General features: G+C 36.2%; 3 protein-coding genes across 4 annotated transcripts in view; 2 read left to right on the plus strand and 1 right to left on the minus strand.

The window, feature by feature from the left end:
* LOC133322636 (CTD nuclear envelope phosphatase 1 homolog) overlaps window positions 1-18,512 on the minus strand; it is an 85,138-nt gene that overhangs the window by 50,122 nt on the left and 16,504 nt on the right. The gene's annotated exons all lie outside the window — the stretch shown is intronic.
* Window positions 2,789-3,034, plus strand: LOC133322644 (uncharacterized). Its single transcript, XM_061531608.1, has one exon. It carries the CDS (start codon window positions 2,804-2,806, stop codon window positions 3,026-3,028), a length of 225 nt encoding a protein of 74 aa, XP_061387592.1. The 5' UTR covers window positions 2,789-2,803; the 3' UTR covers window positions 3,029-3,034.
* On the plus strand, window positions 4,665-7,989 carry LOC133322650 (lysine--tRNA ligase). The gene is made up of 6 exons (XM_061531613.1): window positions 4,665-4,693; window positions 5,128-5,436; window positions 5,517-5,742; window positions 6,675-6,815; window positions 6,888-7,835; window positions 7,900-7,989. Exons 1-6 carry the CDS (start codon window positions 4,665-4,667, stop codon window positions 7,987-7,989), a joined length of 1,743 nt encoding a protein of 580 aa, XP_061387597.1.

An 18,512-nucleotide genomic window follows, 5' to 3' on the forward strand; every position in this document is an offset into this window, starting at 1 on the left:
TTATGGCTAATTAGTGTGTATACACTTTCACACGGTGAAAATTTGCCTCATCGAAATATTGGTTCTAGACCCCATGTTTCTTTGGACCAAATCCCTTTCAGAAAAATTTGATTTCATCCCATCTTATGTCTTCCAAACTTAGTTCAAGTCCGAATTTGGGGAATATCGTTCCATGGCTTCTGGTACCTCCCACACAGGGGCTACGGCTAAGCCTAAATGCGGGCTATAGTTCACATATAGTTCATTATCAAACCGTAGGTTCTAGTTTTTTATCTCGATATCCTTCGCAGGTGAAATGATTACAACAGAGTGTTAAACGGCATATACATTAACCTAACCTACTTTATGAGGATTTATTTTACATATATACAATGGTTAAACGGTTAAATGTAAACGTACTATTAGAACCAAACCCAAAACGCGGAAAAATCAGATAATTATATTAATATAAAAAATGGTGTTATATGGGGACTACGCCTAAAAGGGGTTGACTATTAATAATTTTTGGTAGGGAGATTTGTTTTCAGAAAATACCAAATTTCAGTGATTTCGGTTGAAAAACGCGCTCAAGAACCTCAAAATGACGAAATTTGGGGGTACCCTTATATGGGAGCTACCAGAAAAAATGGACTTATATATAATTTTTAGTGGAGATATTTGGTACCCAATAAGAACCCAATATACCAAATTTCTGCGAATTCGGTTGGCAAACGCGGTCAATAACCCCAAAAATACCTAAAATTGGGGGTACCCTCATATGGGGTCTACCAGAAAAAATTGACCTATATTCATAATTTTTTCGGAGTGATTTGAAACTTATTAAGAACTCAAAGTACTAAATTACAGCCAATTCGGTGGAAAAATACGACCAAAACCCCCAAAATACTGAAAATTAGGAGATACCGTTATATGGGGGTTACCAGAAAAAGTAGACCTATATTTATAATTTTTTGTGGAGACATTTAGTACCCAATATGAACCTAATGTACCAAATTTCAGCTAATTCGGTTGAAAACGCGCTCAAGAACCCCAAAATACCGAAAATTGGGGGTACCCTTATATGGGAGCTATGCCTAAACGTGGACCGATATATCCCATCTTCGAACTTGACCTGCCTGCAGACAAAAGACAACCCTGTGCAAAATTTCAGCACCCTATCTCAATTCCTTCGGAAGATAGCGTGATTACAACAGACGGTCGGAGAGACAGACGGTCGGACATCGCTACATCGTCTTAGAATTTTACCCTGATCAAGAATATATATACTTTATAGGGTCGGAAATTCATATTTCGTGAGTTACAAACGGAATGACAAAATTAATATACCCTCCGTACTACGGTGGAGGGTATAAAAATAAATTAGAAAATATTTATGAAAAAATCCAAGAAATCAGCGATTATAGTAGGAAATTCTGTTCGAAAAATGTATTTTAAAATAATCAAGTCGCACTATTCATTTTTTTAATATTTTTTTTTAAAAAATCTTACAATTTTTAGAAAAGAAATTTAATTTAATTTTTTTTTTTTAGAAAAAAATTATAACTGATGATTTTTGTAAAAAATACTTTTTAAACAAATTCTCGCCGGAGAATTGTTATTTTCTTCAGAAATCATTTAAGAAAAGAATGTCTAAGAATTGGTAGTTTTTATGATTTTAAATACGCCTAAAGAATCGGAAAAATATTTAAAAAATAATAATGAGACACACTCCAATAGTTTTTAAATAAAACTTATGTTTGGAAATCACTCTAAATTTCCACTCAGCTCTTTTGGCGCAATTGACAATTCGCCCTTTCTAATCTTGACTGGCGACGTATTTTACCAGTATCGATTTCGAATGATTGTTCATCTTTTTACAATTTGGCATTGGCCATAACTTGCAGTTTAACACCTTCACCGCGCAAATCTTAAAAGATGAGTTTCCAATGTTCTTATGTCTCACACGACGAGTTCGATTTTGATATGTAAATAAAATAAAAGTACATTTACATATACGATTTTAAATCGACTCGATTAACGAAATCCAGAAATACATACCTTTAATCATGATCTAAATGCCGATTAGCTGATCTTTGTAAGTATACATATAAAATTATTAATTTGCATTAATTTGCACCGAAAATATTTGTTTGCAATTTGAAAATAATGAAAAAAATAATTACAACAATGGAAACGTTTTTACTATGCTGTGATCGTTTGGAAAGTAAAAACGAACACATAAAAACGAAAAACTCAATAAATAGTTTTAATTTTCCTTTTATCTTTCATTTTTGTATTTGGCAACCGTTAAATTTAAAAACAAACAACATATGAAAACAGTTGCAAATATTGGTACATTGTGAGAGAGTTGTATTTTTTCATACAAAAACCGCGTTGCATCTCATTAGTATCATGATTCCGAACATGATTTAAAATAAACACTGCCGCATAATGATTTAAATTTGTTTGACAAATCATTGTAAATTCAGCCTGATTCAGAAAATAAACCCAGATTAAGTCTTTAATCATGATTAAATGTTATATGCAAATCCGCTTTAACAGTACATGTGTAAAAAAATGTAGATTAATGAGATAGATCTATTTCCGGTCGTTCCTTTCTTGGAATACTATTTGTGTTCGATTTGAATTTCGCAACCAGATAACTCTACTATTAATCATATTTCGACCTACAAATCCCTGGCCAGCTGTTTTGTTTCATACCGCCGTGTTGTGTAACTGTCTGTGAGTAGATCTTTTTTGCTCAAAAATTAATTAAAACGTGAATATTTAACACAAAACTAATTGTATATTTCAGTAAACCACAATGTCTGCTCCAGCTGCTCGCCAATCTGTTGGCCTAATCAAGAAGGCGTGGAATGAAATTCCCGATATTGTTGGTGGTTCCGTTTTAGCCATCATTGGCTTGGGCCTGGCTGGTATTGGCTTGGCAAACTACTACGGCCATGATGGTGATAACCGTAAATATAAATACGGCTATGTTATTATGCGTCCCGATGATCCTAGAGCCGCCAAAGTGCATAAGGATTAAACGAAATCAAAACAGAAAAAATTGTTTTTGCTTAGCGAAATAATGTGATTTTTTTATTTGCAAAAAAGAAGTGGAGTATGCATTATAAAATAAAATAAATTAATTAACTACTAGCTAAGTGTGTGCTGACGATTTTTCTTTGTGATACAATTTCAAGTGTAATGTTAATGCCTTGATGGTTAAAAATGTTTTGTGGCAGATAGTGCATTGAAACGGTCCTGCTGTTGTTGTTGTTTTAGTAGGTGTTTGCAATTTTTTGTGATACAATTTCAAATGCAGTTGTAATGCTTTGTTTGTTAAAAATGTTTTCTTGCATTCCGTGCATGGCAATGGCGATTTCGTTTCGTTTTTAATAACAAAATTATTCAATTCGTTTTCTGTTTCTGAAGTTTTATTGACTGTTACATTTGTTGTATCGGGAGGTATTTCGGTTAAATGAAGTGTTGTTCCCTCGGCCATTATTGTATCCTTTGAGATATCAGTTGTAATGCTTTGCCATGTTGTTTCTCCCTGTGGCGGCTTTCCATCCATCAATTTTGCATGAATACTATATGCAATATCAAATTCCTTTTCGGCTAGTTTATATCTCTTCAAAAAACGATAGGAAATTTCTAATTCTTTTATACATGCAAAACAAATATATGGTGGATACCTGGATTCATTTTTAGGCGCCACACCAGTACAATATTCCAACATGTTGATGATGGTTGGTGTTGTAGTATCCTTACCATTATCGTAATCAAAAACATTTATTACATTTGTTTGTTGTGTATTACATGTTCGGCATAAATTTTTGAAGATATCCATATTTGTACAATACTATTATGAGGAGCTTCCAATGTTGTCTTTTGTTTTGGATACCAAAATACCACTATTCAATTAAAATGCCTTTTTTATCCTCCATCAAAATAGAAATATTAAATATATTGTATTTCCATTATCTTTGAAGTACTCTCAAAATTACAAAAGGTATTTATAGAAAAAAAAATATAATTTTACAATGATATTCCTCCATAGATTGAATTGGAAAGTCGCTATACCTTAAAATACTACAACTCTTTAAATACCCAGGCTCCTTATGCAGCAATTTTTTTTTATATGTGCAAAATTTGTTTATATTTGCTCTAAAATTAAAAATACACTTTTTGACAGTTGTTTGAATCTCTTTAGAGAGGAGCACATTTTTCCAGAGAGTATAACCTATAAAAATAAAAAGCGCTCCACCAAATGAAGTGTGCAAACCAACCATACATTTTAGACTTTATTAGATGCTCAATTTACATGAATTAACCATACGTTTCAGAGATTTCATGTTTTTTTTAATTATTAAAATTTTACAAAACAATGGAAAAAATACGATTAACATCTTAAACTGTTATATATGAATACCAACCACACAGCATATGTCTAATAAGAACTTGCTTGTCTACCACACCTTGTTATAACCTCATTGAATCACCCTGTTTTGTTTTCTGGCTGGCTGACAGCATGTTCATCTTCCCGTTTGACATAAACGATTGTGTGTGTTTGTTGCTAGAAGCAGCACGAAGCTTTAAATTTATTTTAGAATTAAATAAAACATATTTGCCGGATAATATACTGCAAAAAGGAAATATTTTGAAACTTCGACTTTATCATGGCTGAAACGGAACAATTGTCCAAAAAGTGAGTAAAGAAATCACACAGAAATCGTAATGAAATGGAAGACAACTGCTGCTGGTGGGGCTGATGTGTTGTCAAATTGTTCATGAATAAGTTCGCCGAAAATTTATTTGAGGTTATGAAGACCACACGCAATTCTTTCTTGTAGTTGGCAGAGAAATGAATTAATTTGGGATATAACACAATTTTTTTACAAAGAAAAAGAAAACAAGTATTATAAAGTGCTAAGTCCGAGTTAGGAAATATGTTATCTCTGCTGAGAACAATTGGCCGTAGAAGTGAATTGACTTCACTTGCCCGCAGTGTTACAAATAGCAGTACATTTTATTTTAACAATACGCCCGCTTTGCATCAGCCCAGCAAAAGGACAAAACTGTATTAAGAGTGATATTTATTTAAAAAATAACGTCATTACTTTAACCATTTTTCTATTACAGTGAACTAAAACGCCGCTTGAAGGCCGAACAAAAAGCCAAAGAAAAGGCCGAAAAGGAAGCTTCCAAGGCAGCAACTACCCCCGCTGCCGGCAGCACGGAAGGCAAAAAGAAACCCTCATCGGCCCTAGATGAGGAAATTTCACCAAATGAATATTTCAAATTGCGTTCGGCTGCAGTAAATGAGTTGAAAAAATCCCCCGATACTCATCCCTATCCACATAAGTTCCATGTTAGTATATCACTGGAAAATTACATTAATAAATATGGTAATCTCAAGGAAGGTGAAATGTTGGAAAATGAACAGTTGAGGTAGGTTTTGAGAATTAAAAAAAAAGGGTATGGAAATCAATGGATTTTCTTAATGATAATTTGTTTTGTTGTTGATATAGTATTGCTGGTCGTGTCCATGCCATTCGTGAATCTGGCGCCAAACTCATCTTTTACGATTTGCGTGGTGAAGGTGTTAAACTGCAAGTTATGGCCAATGCCAAATTGTACAAAGATGAACAATCATTTGAAGTCGATACTGGTAAAATACGTCGTGGTGATATTATTGGTATTAATGGTTTTCCAGTCAAGACCAAAAAAGGCGAATTATCAATTGCACCAAAAGAGGTGAGTGGGAATTTTTAGCGATACTACAGATCGTGTTATTCGGTATTGTTCGGAGTGACTTGCAAACATAAGTTTGATTTAAAAAAAATCCGATCGGTCTCATTATTGATTCTTGTAAAATAATTGATAAGAACTACCAATTCTTTTTTAAATTTTTTTTCAAAAAAAAAATTTTTATAAAAATATTTTTTTTTATAAAAATATTTTTTTTATAAAAATATTTTTTTTATAAAAATATTTTTTTTTTAAATATTTTTTTATAAAAATATTTATCTACAAATTTTAAGATTTTTAAAAAATATTCACCCCTATTCCGTAAGTCGTCGTCGTTGTCGACGACGTTTCTTTGTCAACAACAACGCATCGACATCACTTCGACATTGATTTGGTATTCTGTAACACTTATGCGACGATGTCGACTATTTATCGCTAATATCAATAAAACAAAAAACACATCTCTAAAATTAAAGTCAGCTGTTCATTTTATTTACTTTTTGAGTCCATTTATGCATGTCCCTCCGTCCAAATATTATTTTAAAAAAGTTCCAGTTTACCTTTATGATCCGAATGGGACGAAACTTTTTTTGGCACAAGACGAGCGCAATTCATATTGGCCAGATTTATATACGGATCCTATCACATATTTTTATTTACACGAAATGTTCCAAAACTTATTGAATAGAGTCGAGGATGACGTATCCACTTCTTGACCGGACATATTTTTTGTTTAAATTCTTTAAACAATTTTGTTCAAACACTTCATTCGTCAACAAAACTAATGACGAAGAATCTTCGACATCGTCGTCGTCAAACTTTGTTACGGAATATCAAAAATGTGTCAATAGTTATCGATAAATGTTCCTATTCCCATAAGCGTTGATTTCTTAGACTTTTTCATAAATATTTTCTGATTTATTTTTCTTTTTTTTTAGATCACACTTTTGTCTCCCTGTCTGCACATGTTACCCCATTTACATTTTGGCTTGAAAGACAAGGAAACCCGTTATCGTCAAAGATATTTGGATTTGATTTTGAACAATCGTGTTCGCGAAATTTTCCAAATTCGTGCCAAGGTAAGAATAATATTTTAATTTTTTATTTGAAAAATCAAAAACCCTAACCGGTTTGCACCAAAACTATTGCAGATCATTTCCTATGTCCGTCAATTCTTAGATCGCATGGGTTTCTTGGAAATTGAAACGCCCATGATGAACATGATTGCCGGTGGTGCCACTGCCAAACCCTTCATTACACATCACAATGATTTAAACATGGATTTGTATATGCGCATTGCTCCCGAGTTATATCACAAAATGCTTATTGTCGGTGGTTTGGATCGTGTCTACGAGATTGGTCGTCAATTCCGTAACGAAGGTATCGATTTGACACATAATCCCGAATTCACCACATGCGAATTCTATATGGCCTATGCTGATTATAATGATCTAATTGAAATAACCGAGCAAATGGTATCGGGTATGGTCAAGGCCATTCATGGAACCTATAAAATTAAATATCACCCCGAAGGTCCTGAGGGTCCCGAGGAGGAAATTGATTTTACACCACCCTTCCGTAGGGTTAGTATGATTAAGACACTGGAGGAGAAATTAAATGTGAAATTCCCCCCAGCCACAACGCTGAATACCAAGGAGACAAATGATTTTCTATCGGCATTGTGTGTCAAACATAATGTAGAGTGTCCCGCACCCAGAACTACGGCTCGTCTGTTGGACAAATTGGTGGGCGAATTTATTGAAGAGACCTGCATCAATCCCACCTTCATTTGTGAGCATCCACAAATTATGTCACCCTTGGCGAAATACCATCGCACCGAACCAGGTCTAACGGAACGTTTTGAATTGTTTGTCATGAAGAAGGAAATTTGTAATGCCTATACGGAATTGAACGATCCCGTTGTCCAGAGGGAACGTTTCGAACAGCAGGCCAGTGATAAGGCAGCCGGTGATGATGAAGCCCAATTGGTAGATGAAAACTTCTGTACCGCCTTGGAATATGGTCTACCACCAACTGGTGGTTGGGGTCTGGGTATTGACAGATTAACAATGTTCCTCACAGATTCCAATAATATTAAGGTAAGATCGTAGATGAGGAGAATTGAAATTGATTTATTTTATTAATTTATTTTAACATTCTTAGGAGGTCCTATTGTTCCCCGCCATGAAGCCAGATGATCCCAATCGTGCCCATCCTGCTGAACTTAGTAATACCGAGGAACAGAAGAAATAAACTGTGCTGACTCACTCCTATTTATATTTATATAGGAAAACTTAAATATTTATATATTAACGGAGTAGTGTTTTTTTTCTTAATGTGTTTCCCATTTTCATTTCCAACTCAAAAAAAACAAAACCAAACGTACAGAAAATAATTTATTGCCCCCGCCCTTTTCGAGACTTTCATTTGTGGTTAAGCAAGCGAAAAGTTTTTTTGTTGCGATATTCTGCATTTTTTGTAATAAAATCATACATTTTTTCCAATAAGAAATTGGAATAAACAAAATTTGTCGTTTATTCATTCGTGTGTATTTATCCTGTGAACTTGGATTAATTTTGATATCTGTGATTTAGAGATGCAAAACCAGATTGAGCAGAGAAAAACGCTCTTGATTTTTTTACCCTTAGCCTTGTGGCAATTGGGGTTTTGCTACGGCAGAAATGTGCCTCATTGAAATATTGGCTTTAGAACTCATGTTTCTTTGGACCAAATCCGTTTTAGCAGACAATTTGCCGATTTAGAAAAGTTCTAGTTATGTGGTGTCTTAGAGCATCATTTTTTGAATCAGACAAAAACCAGACAATTTCCGCTAACCATTGATGAAAGTTTCATAAAAATTGCCCCAGCCATTGTGGAGATATTTCCATTTGAAATTTACTCTCAGTCAAAATATAGCTGTGCTGCGATTCTGGTGGCCTGTTAACCACAAAAAAATAAAATGATGGCAATTTCGTTTGGATTCAGAATATAATGTGGTGGTTGTTACAAATAATATTGCCAGATTGTTTCTTTGTTTGTCTTTTGTTGTTACTTAGAGCAAAATAAATCATATTTTTAGGCGTTTTATTTAATTTTTTTGTTAAAACAAATCAAATGTAGTGTACAGATTTCAACGTAGCGCCTAAAAGTATGCTTTACAATATTAATGATTATAACGTAATATTTGTTGTAAATCAAATCAATGGCATGAGGTTGTGATTTAAATATGTGGGTTCTAGAAGAAATATTTATAAAAATATATTTTCTTTATTTTTTATTTCAATGAAATGAATTTTCTTTTTTTAATTTCAATATTTCTTAAGCTACCTTTCTTAATAATTATTGTATTTTCTCTTTATTTATTTTTTAATTCATTCTCATAAATATTGTGGGATTTTCTTGATGATTGCAGTGAATTCGTTTTCATGACTTAAACGAAATGCATAGAAAAGGATACATTTTTATACAAATGTCAATCAATAAAAAAAAACAATTGAATGAAAAAGTAAAAAAGAGGGAAAAGAGAGAATATTCATAAAATTCTAACAAATCTAATATTTATAATAAAAAATTAAACAAAAAAACACACATCTTCTTAAATTGTAAAGGGTATATCTTTAAATTCAGGATCATTTGCCGGTTTAATATACACCTCACCATATTTGGCCATATATTTCTTGATAAATTCACGTGATTTATTTTTAACCGATTCGGTAACGACCAATGTCTGGCCCACCGATTCACAGTATTTCAATTCTTTGATCATTACAAAGTGGGTTAACTGAAAAAAAAAATGGAAAATAAAACATTTGTATTTCGATTATGGCCATAATAAAATGTAAATGCAAATAATTTTACCTTGCGTGCCAAATGATTGAAATCCTCATTGGATGTTATACGGCCCACAGTACATGTATCACGACGATATGGTTTCAAATGATGTACAATAATCCCGGCAATTTCACAGCGAAACTTTTCCTTGTTGCGGCGATATTTGGCATCCTGTTCCTTGGGTTTTCTGTAAAAGCAGAGAGAGATGAGATGAAAAACAATTATTTTATAATTTATTTATTTTTTTTTATAAAATATATTAACAAAGTGCCCGCTGCTTCGTATGCGCAAAAGGGGAATAGTACATTTAGTATTATTCGTACACACAAAAAAATTGAAATTTCCCAATCTGTCGCCATAGTTCAATCCTACTATTCAACAGTAATATAAATTTCAAATCTCAGGATTTCAGCTCTATCCATTCATTCAAATCCAAATTGTACCAAATTGTGTACTTTTTCATACACATAAGTACTAATTTCTAAAACACATCAATACTTCACTCTAACAGTAATCTTAATTCCACCAAAGTCCAAATTGTACCAAATAATTATAAAATTTCTAAACTATTTCCATATCTAAATTCTACACTCCAACAATAATTTTAAAAACCAATAATTAAAAAAAATTCTGGAGTCCAGCTTTATCCATTCACACACATAATAAAGTTGTAACAAATATAGTACCTTTTAGTACAAAAAAGTACTAGATTTTCATGTCTCAATTCTACACTCCAACATCAACTATTATTCTAAATTTTAGGTTTAGGTTTTGGGTTTAGTATTTTTCGTACACATAAATACGAATTTTAAAAGTTATATTTTATAGCTCAATCGTCAACAGTAATCGTAATTCAAAATTTTATGTTTTCATGTCTATCCGTTCACCCAGAATACAAATTGTTCTAAAGTTATTGTCATTTAGTACTTTCGCAAACCATAAGTACGATTTTCCTAAACTACCACAATTCTACACTCCAACTGTCATTTTAATTTCAAATTTCAAGACTCCAGACTCCTATCTGTTCACCTACATCCACCAACTTGTTCGAAATTTAGTACCATTTAGAGCTTTTCGTACACATAAGTAAGAATTTTTAAAACTACCGTAATCCTGTACTCCAATAGTAATCCTAATTCCTATTTTCAAGATTCCATCTCTCAAATAAATGCAAATAATACCAAATTTTGTACCATTAAGTACTTTTCATACACATAAGTACGAATTTCTAAAACCATTTGCATACATAAACTGTACACAGGCTTAACATCAGCGTAAAAACAGTGGTTCCTTCGATGGTAATACATCAGCTGGCAATCTTCATACAGAATTCCTTCACCTTGCAACTTAAGCAATGCTGTAGGCGTCATGTGTTTTCTTCTAAGGATGGCGGGGAGTTCCTCGTTGTACTCCAGGAATTGATCCTATTCTCCACAAGTTGGCTCCTTTCCAAGAAGTTGATCGCATTCCTCATCATGCAGACATCGATCCGGTTGAAATCGATGGTATTGTAGACGTTCTGGTTTGGCGGGCGTCTATTGATTCCGTTGCTGTCTTTGTTGGCCTCATTTCCACGCATGCTGCCAATATTCTTTTTTCCCATGCTCTAATTCTTTCTATTTCAGCTGACGATATGTCTGCCCAAGCAGCAAAAGAGTAGGTGAAGATAGGCCGGATTACTTGCTTGTACATTAGTAAGAAGTTCATTACTAATGTACGCATACGGAAAAGCCTTTTGTAGGCGAAGTTCATCTTATTTGCCTTTGACAGCACATAATCCAAGTGGCAGCAGAAGTTAAAGCGGTCGTGCAGGATGATTCCGAGATACTTCATCCTGTCGGAAACTCCGATTAATGTTTTGGATGCTCCTCGCTGTTGATTTGGGTTTGCCCTTAAAGACCACAGATGCACATTTTCCAACATTGAGACCCCATTGGTTGAAATAGTTATGAAGTGTTTCCATGTACTCGTTCAGCCTTCTTTCCACGGTGCTTCCAAAGCGTCCTTGCAATGCCAGTAGCACATCATCAGCATACGTTAGCATCATTGCTCCTTTAGGTGGTCCTGGTATGTCACAGATGAACAAGTTGTACAGAACTGGTCCAAGCAGGGATCCTTTTTCTGCAGTTTTCTTTAAAGCGATGTAGGGGACCTTGTCGATTCCGTAGGATTTTTCGGTGCTCGCCGGACTATGGCGGATCCGACCATGGCTGGGTATACAAAGCCGTTTTCTTCCAATTGAGCTTCATTGCTTAGTGCAGTCGCATCCGCTTTGAGCTCGCTGTTGAAGTTGACAATTGGTGTGTGATTGCCAATGGTGTATCCATTTTGCACTCCGTTTGATGAATATCCGCCATGTGGCCATTCTTCCGCCTATTCTTCCATTCAGATCTTGAATGCCTTTGATGGGCTGCCTAAATGATAGGTCAGCAGCTCTCTTTACTTTCCCGTAGGTTGTGGATTTAACTTCAATATTCTCCAAGTAGCCTTTAAAGCCGTCCTTCTCATGTATGAAAATAAGTTGCTTTATTATAACGCTAAAGTTCCTGATGTCCGCTTTGAGGATGGGATGACGATCAGGATCTGCAGTTCTTCTCAGCGTGTCCCGGAGCCTTTTCCGCTCAGCGATGAATCTTAGGATGTTGGGTGGTAGGTCGCCAAGGAATTTTCTCCTTGTGGTTTGCCTTGACACGTTGTCCTCTATGGCTCGTCTGAATAGAGTACTGAGTCCATTTACGCATTCATCCACTTCGCTCTTTGTGACATTTCTGTCAGTGGGAAGAGCGTACTGTACTAAGCCTTCCAGCAGTTGCCTCTTGTATCTTCGTATTGTTCTTGTTGGATGTCACTAGTCCTCAGGCATATCTCGACTGCTCGATGGTCAGATTCGAATTCATACGTTTGTAACAAGCCGAGGTTGTCAAGGACAATTCATGTTGTTCGCAAGAAGAAATCGATGAAAAATCAACCTTCTTCGCCCTTTTATACCCTTTTTTAGGTTACAAAATATTTTTATCGTTATCGAAAATTTTCTTAAAGGATCGATAATATTCTTAAATTTATGTACAGGGTTGTAGTTTTATATATATATATTATATTCAATCTTGATTTGTTTAAAAAATAGTGGATTGCTTCAATTATAAAAAAAAACATATTTCTATAGAGTAACCTTTTCTGATACCTCAATACATTATATAAATCGAATATAAAACCAGTGTGTAGTAATTCCGTCGACCTACGCAAACCATGGGCTGGGCAACACTGACTGACACTTTTTAAATATTTCAATATTGGTCTTAATATCCCCTATATAAAACACGCATACATAAAGAGCAAGTCTGTAGAATCTGCAGTGCACGAGGTGGTAGGCTACATTGAGAGGAATATGGAAAATTCAAATTTTACGCTGGACGCCTTCCTAGATATAGAGGGAGCCTTTAACAACGTTAAACATGAATCCATAAACCACTCACATAAAGAAGTTGGCAATCCTGATACCCTTACATATTGCATAGATAAAATGCTAAACTGCAGAATCATAAATTCAAGTGTGGGGGACGGGAATAATAATCTCGAAGTTTATGCAAATGGCAAACGGCCTTGGTGTAAATCCATCAAAGACGGAACAGGTAATGTTCACTAGGAAGCGTAAGCTCGGCGTTTTTGTTCCACCAACACTGGATGGAGTGCAACAATCCTGGACGTTCAACTGTCCTGGACTGTCAACAACAACTATGCATGCAAGAACTCCATTGGGAAAAGTTGGGGGCTAAAACCATCGACTATATTCTGGTTGTATAACACCGTGGTAAGGCCTATCCTATGGTTCTCTTGTTTGGTGGAACTGTTTGCGCCACAAGTCGACATCCAGTAAGGTACAAAGAGCCGCCTCGATTTTAGTTAGCATTTAGCTCTGAACGCAATGCAGAACTTTAAGCCTCTGGGCCTCAGCATTATGTATCAGGCCGCGCGTAGCGCCCTAAGGCTGCGTGAACAAAACCTCTGGCGAAATTGTGACTTTGGGCATGGTTGTATTTTGAACGAGCCAGGAATGACATTGGACCAACGCGTTAATCTAAGGGACTATATATCACCAATCCTGAGATTTGACAATTTAGATGTCGTTATTCCTAGTAGAGACGACTGGAACCGAAGTAACCCTCCTCTGGTCGGTCTGGCCTTCTATACAGACGGATCGAAGATGGAAGAAGGTACAGGGGCGGGCGTCGACTGTGAAATGCTAGGCCTTGAGTTAACCTACAAACTGGATTGCAATTGTAGTGTTTTCCAAGCTGAAATCTTCGCGATTTGGAAGGCAGCGGAATTGATAAAAAGTCTGGATGCAGAGGTCATTGGACCGGTGATTATCTTTGTGGATAGGCAAGCGGCTCTTAAAGCCATCAAATCTTGTTATATCAAATCTGAGGCCGTCTTCAAGTGTAGAGCAGCTTTGGAAGAACTTACTTACAGCTAACGGTTGTGTTGGGTACCAGGACATTGTGACATCTTAGGTAATGAAAGAGTGGACGAACTACCTAGACGAGGATCTCAATCCACAGATCTAACAACTGTTGATTCAACCAAACCACCTATATGTCATTTATACCGGAACTTTGAGGCTTTCTTCGACGAAAGAGCCTGTGAATTTTGGCACAACGACCTAGGTGCAACGTGTCAAGATCCATTTGGCCGACTCTGTCTACCAAAAGAACGCACTCACTGTTGAACCTGAGCAAAGCTAAAATAAGTCTAATGACAGGAATCATTACTGGTCACTGCAATATCAGGGCTTTTACTAGTAAATGGGATCTTGATGCAATTGATTACTGCAGACTCTGCGTTAACGAGGAGGATATGGAGACAATTGAGCATCTCCTGTGTCACTGCCCAGCCCTGGCTTACAGGCTGCACAGACTAGTGGGTGCACATTTTCTACCGAGTCTTAGCTTCTTCTCAACAACCGAGCCTGCTCTAATCTACAGCATAATTAGACACTAAAGTGGTTAGGGAAGTACAACCTTGACACGTAACACATCTTCTGTCTGATTCCTATAGCCATCGACCTTATTCCAACCTCATATTTTTTATATCTTTCTGTAAGCTTCTCATCTCCCTTTATCTCCCCAATCTTCTCTCCCCTACAGATCTGTCCTTATCTCTTTTCTTCTCGTGGATGATCACAACGGACCTAGCGGTCTCATAAATGTCTTACCTTATTACAACCTAAGAATTTTTCAATATGGTTTCGAAATAGCCCATATTAAATTTATAAAAAAAAGAAAAAAAAAAACAACTATTCGTCAGCATTGTTTCGACAGCATCCCAATAATAAATACAATTCTGAAAACATTACCCCAAGATGACAGTTGTCTATCCATCTACTTTGTAACATGCTTTTCGTGGTGTAGGCTTTGCTTTCTACGTGTATTCCCATCTATTTCTTATGTATTTGTGGCTCTTCATGTTCTTCCAAAAAATGAATTTGCTGGGGTTTCTTGAATAATGGGCACATCATCATCATCATTCCTGAACTTTTTTGCAGTGATAGCGCTTGTGTTATCACCGTCTTATAATTACCCATTTTCTAGTAATTTTTTTTTATTTTTCATTTCATTTTTTGAGATGTTCACCAGGGCTTCTTACATTTTTTGAAAATCCCATCTATTACCCAAAAAAAAAAAAAACCGAACAAAATGTTTAAATAAATATGAAAATTAAAAATAAATATGAAAAAATGGCAACTGTTTAAAATCATTTGTAAAAAAAAACGAAATTTTTTGTTCTTCTCTTTTTGCTCACTTACCTTTTATCTTTCTTTTCCAATTTACGTTTTTTATATTCCTGCCGGTCATTAAGACCAGCTGCTGCTGCAGCCGCCATTGAACTTGAACTGCTGCTACTCCATTGTTCATTGAAATCACGATGTGATGGCAGGGGTCTTTTCAATTGCCGCTTCGTGGTCAATGCATCCAATTCATCGACAATTTTATCACCTTCAACAATTTTATCAATTAGCGGACTATTAATTTCCTCCTTTAGATCATCATCTTCATCGGATGATAGTAAATAATCTTGTATGGGTAAAACACCTTCCGTATTATCCGCATCCTGTTCAAATTTTATTTTATCACTTTCGGATGTTGTTGCTGTTGTTGTTAAACTACCCAGGGTACTCATATTTAATGCTGACTGGCGAAGGGCTTCAGCTCTTCGTCGTCGTATTTCTTCTTTACGTTTGCGAATCTTTTCTTTGTTTTCCTTATACTTACGTACTTCCAATTGATTGTAGATGCGATCTTCTTCACGGCGTGGCTGTAATTGCGCGGGGAGGGAATGGGAATAAAAAAATAAAAATTAAAAAAAATCACGCCTTGTATAAGACCTCAAAAAATATGCCTTAAAAAACCAGGCCTTGTATAAGACCTCAAAAAATATGCCTTAAAAAACCAGGCCTTGTATAAGACCTCAAAAAATATTCCTTAAAAAACCAGGCCTTGTATAAGACCTCAAAAAATATTCCTTAAAAAACCACGCCTTGTATAAAACCTCAAAAAAATATTCCTTAAAAAACCACGCCTTGTATAAAACCTCAAAAAAATATTCCTTAAAAAACCACGCCTTGTATAAAACCTCAAAAAAATATTCCTTAAAAAACCACGCCTTGTATAAAACCTCAAAAAAATAAAAAAACCACGCCTTGTATAAGACCTCAAAAAATATTCCTTAAAAAACCACGCCTTGTATAAGACCTCAAAAAATATTCCTTAAAAAACCACGCCTTGTATAAGACCTCAAAAAATATTCCTTAAAAAACCACGCCTTGTATAAGACCCCAAAAAATATTTCTTAAAAAACCACGCCTTGTATAAGACCCCAAAAAATATTCCTTAAAAAACCACGCCTTGTATAAGACCTCAAAAAATATTCCTTAAAAAACCACGCCTTGTATAAGACCTCAAAAAATATTCCTTAAAAAACCACGCCTTGTATAAGACCTCAAAAAATATTCCTTAAAAAAACCACGCCTTGTATAAGACCTCAAAAAATATTCCTTAAAAAACCACGCCTTGTATAAGACCTCAAAAAATATTCCTTAAAAAACCACGCCTTGTATAAGACCTCAAAAAATATTCCTTAAAAACCACGCCTTGTATAAGACCTCAAAAAATATTCCTTAAAAAACCACGCCTTGTATAAGACCTCAAAAAATATTCCTTAAAAAACCACGCCTTGTATAAGACCTCAAAAAATATTCCTTAAAAAACCACGCCTTGTATAAGACCTCAAAAAATATTCCTTAAAAAACCACGCCTTGTATAAGACCTCAAAAAATATTCCTTAAAAAATCAAGCCTTGTATGGGTCGTCAAAAAAATATTCCTTAAAAATCCACGCCTTGTATAGGTCCTCAAAAATTCACAAAAAAAAAAAGTACTTACACTTATCGACCTTTCATCGACCAAACGTTGATAACGTTTTTGCCTTCTCAGCTCCACCTTGCGATCGATGTAGGCCTTCAATTGTTCGGCATTCATTCCGATTAGTATTTCATCATCATCGTCACCACTGCTGTCGTCATTGGCCGTCGAAAGCTCATTACCCGAATCGTCGTTGCCGGCATCCGCACTGTGTTGGCGACTACTGTGCAGCAATTGTGCCTGGCTAGGTGGCTCCCATTGTGGCACGCGATACTGTACATGGTAGTAGTATATTTGTCCCATTGGTGTTATGGCATATTTCCATTCGGGCGGTAGGGTGCTGCAAACACTTGGCAGCTGATAATCATCGGGATTTGTGGATTTAGGTTTGACGGGTACCTGGACATGGGCATAACTGGGTGGTGTTGCAATGGGCTTTCGCTCAACCGAGAACCATTGACCCGTTGCTGGATTAACACAAAATGGCACCTCTTGTGGCCGCGTTTTCTTTGGATCTAAACCAAAGAAACGACATTTCGTTTCGAACTCCCGTCTCTCCTCGGCCATGCGTTTTTCAGCCTCATCGCGGGCCACCTTGGCGGCAAACATTTCACGCCGTTGGGTTTTTGAGAGATTCTTGGTGGTATCGGTTGTTGCAGTTGTGGGGTTGGCGGTTCGTGCCACCGGGCCGGTATTTCCCAAACCCCCATTGTTCGGTTGTTGCATTAATTTCGCCGAATTGTGTGGCCGACCAAAGCGGGACGTTGTGCTGGCAAAACGTCTACCAAAACGATCATTACGATACTGATCATGATCGGTGCGATTTTGTCCTTCATTTTCGGCATATTGACGATCTGCTTCACGTTCGTGTTCTTTCATTTGTTCGATGCGTTCTTTCTTGGGTATGCGGAATATTTCCGGTAAACTTTCCCAGGTTTGGATTAATTTCTGGGCCAACTTTTGTAGTTCATCACAATTAATTGGCGGCTGATGAGGGTCTTCATTAGTTTGAGAAGACGCGAGGACATCTTGGGAGTTACTACCACTTCCCAAAGAATCTTCATTGGGCGATAGATTCGATGTCGTTGGTGTTGTTGTTGCAGCTGCCGTTGCTGTCGAACCACACCAATTACGTACCACCTGCATAACTTTACTATCGGTCAGGATGGTCTTATTGGCAATTGGCAGCAGCTCCAGTGTCTGCAACAATGTCATACGAATTTCCATATTACCCGCATCTTCACTCATCCACCCGTGTAGTAGACGCAGACCATGATAGTCCAGGAATAACCGACGACAAGGTAATTCACCTCTGCGTAAAATATCCAAAAGGTGAAGACGAGTCTGGGTTAGTTTGGCCCGAACCATGAGTCGTGACAGACGTAAGGTATCGGCTTGTGTCTTCAGACCACAGCGACTGAGGAATTGTACCTCATCCTCGATGTCAGGATCTTCCAAAGATCGTTGTTTTGTGGCCATCTCCAAGGAGGCAGACGATTCTTTGGATTTCTTTTTGCGCCTCTGTCGC

The sequence above is a fragment of the Musca vetustissima genome, unplaced genomic scaffold (genome assembly GCF_032173495.1).
Source record: "Musca vetustissima isolate MV318-11 ecotype Yass unplaced genomic scaffold, APGP_CSIRO_Mvet_v1 utg13454, whole genome shotgun sequence".
NCBI classification, from domain to species: Eukaryota; Metazoa; Arthropoda; class Insecta; order Diptera; family Muscidae; genus Musca; species Musca vetustissima.

Coding starts and splice junctions, on each gene's coding strand:
- LOC133322644 (XM_061531608.1), top strand. CDS start 2,804: ATGTCTGCTCCAGCTGCTCGCCAATCTGTTGGCCTAATCAAGAAGGCG.
- LOC133322650 (XM_061531613.1), top strand. CDS start 4,665: ATGGCTGAAACGGAACAATTGTCCAAAAA. Junction 4,694..5,127: donor ACGGAACAATTGTCCAAAAA/GTGAGTAAAGAA, acceptor TTTCTATTACAG/TGAACTAAAACGCCGCTTGA. Junction 5,437..5,516: donor TTGGAAAATGAACAGTTGAG/GTAGGTTTTGAG, acceptor TTGTTGATATAG/TATTGCTGGTCGTGTCCATG.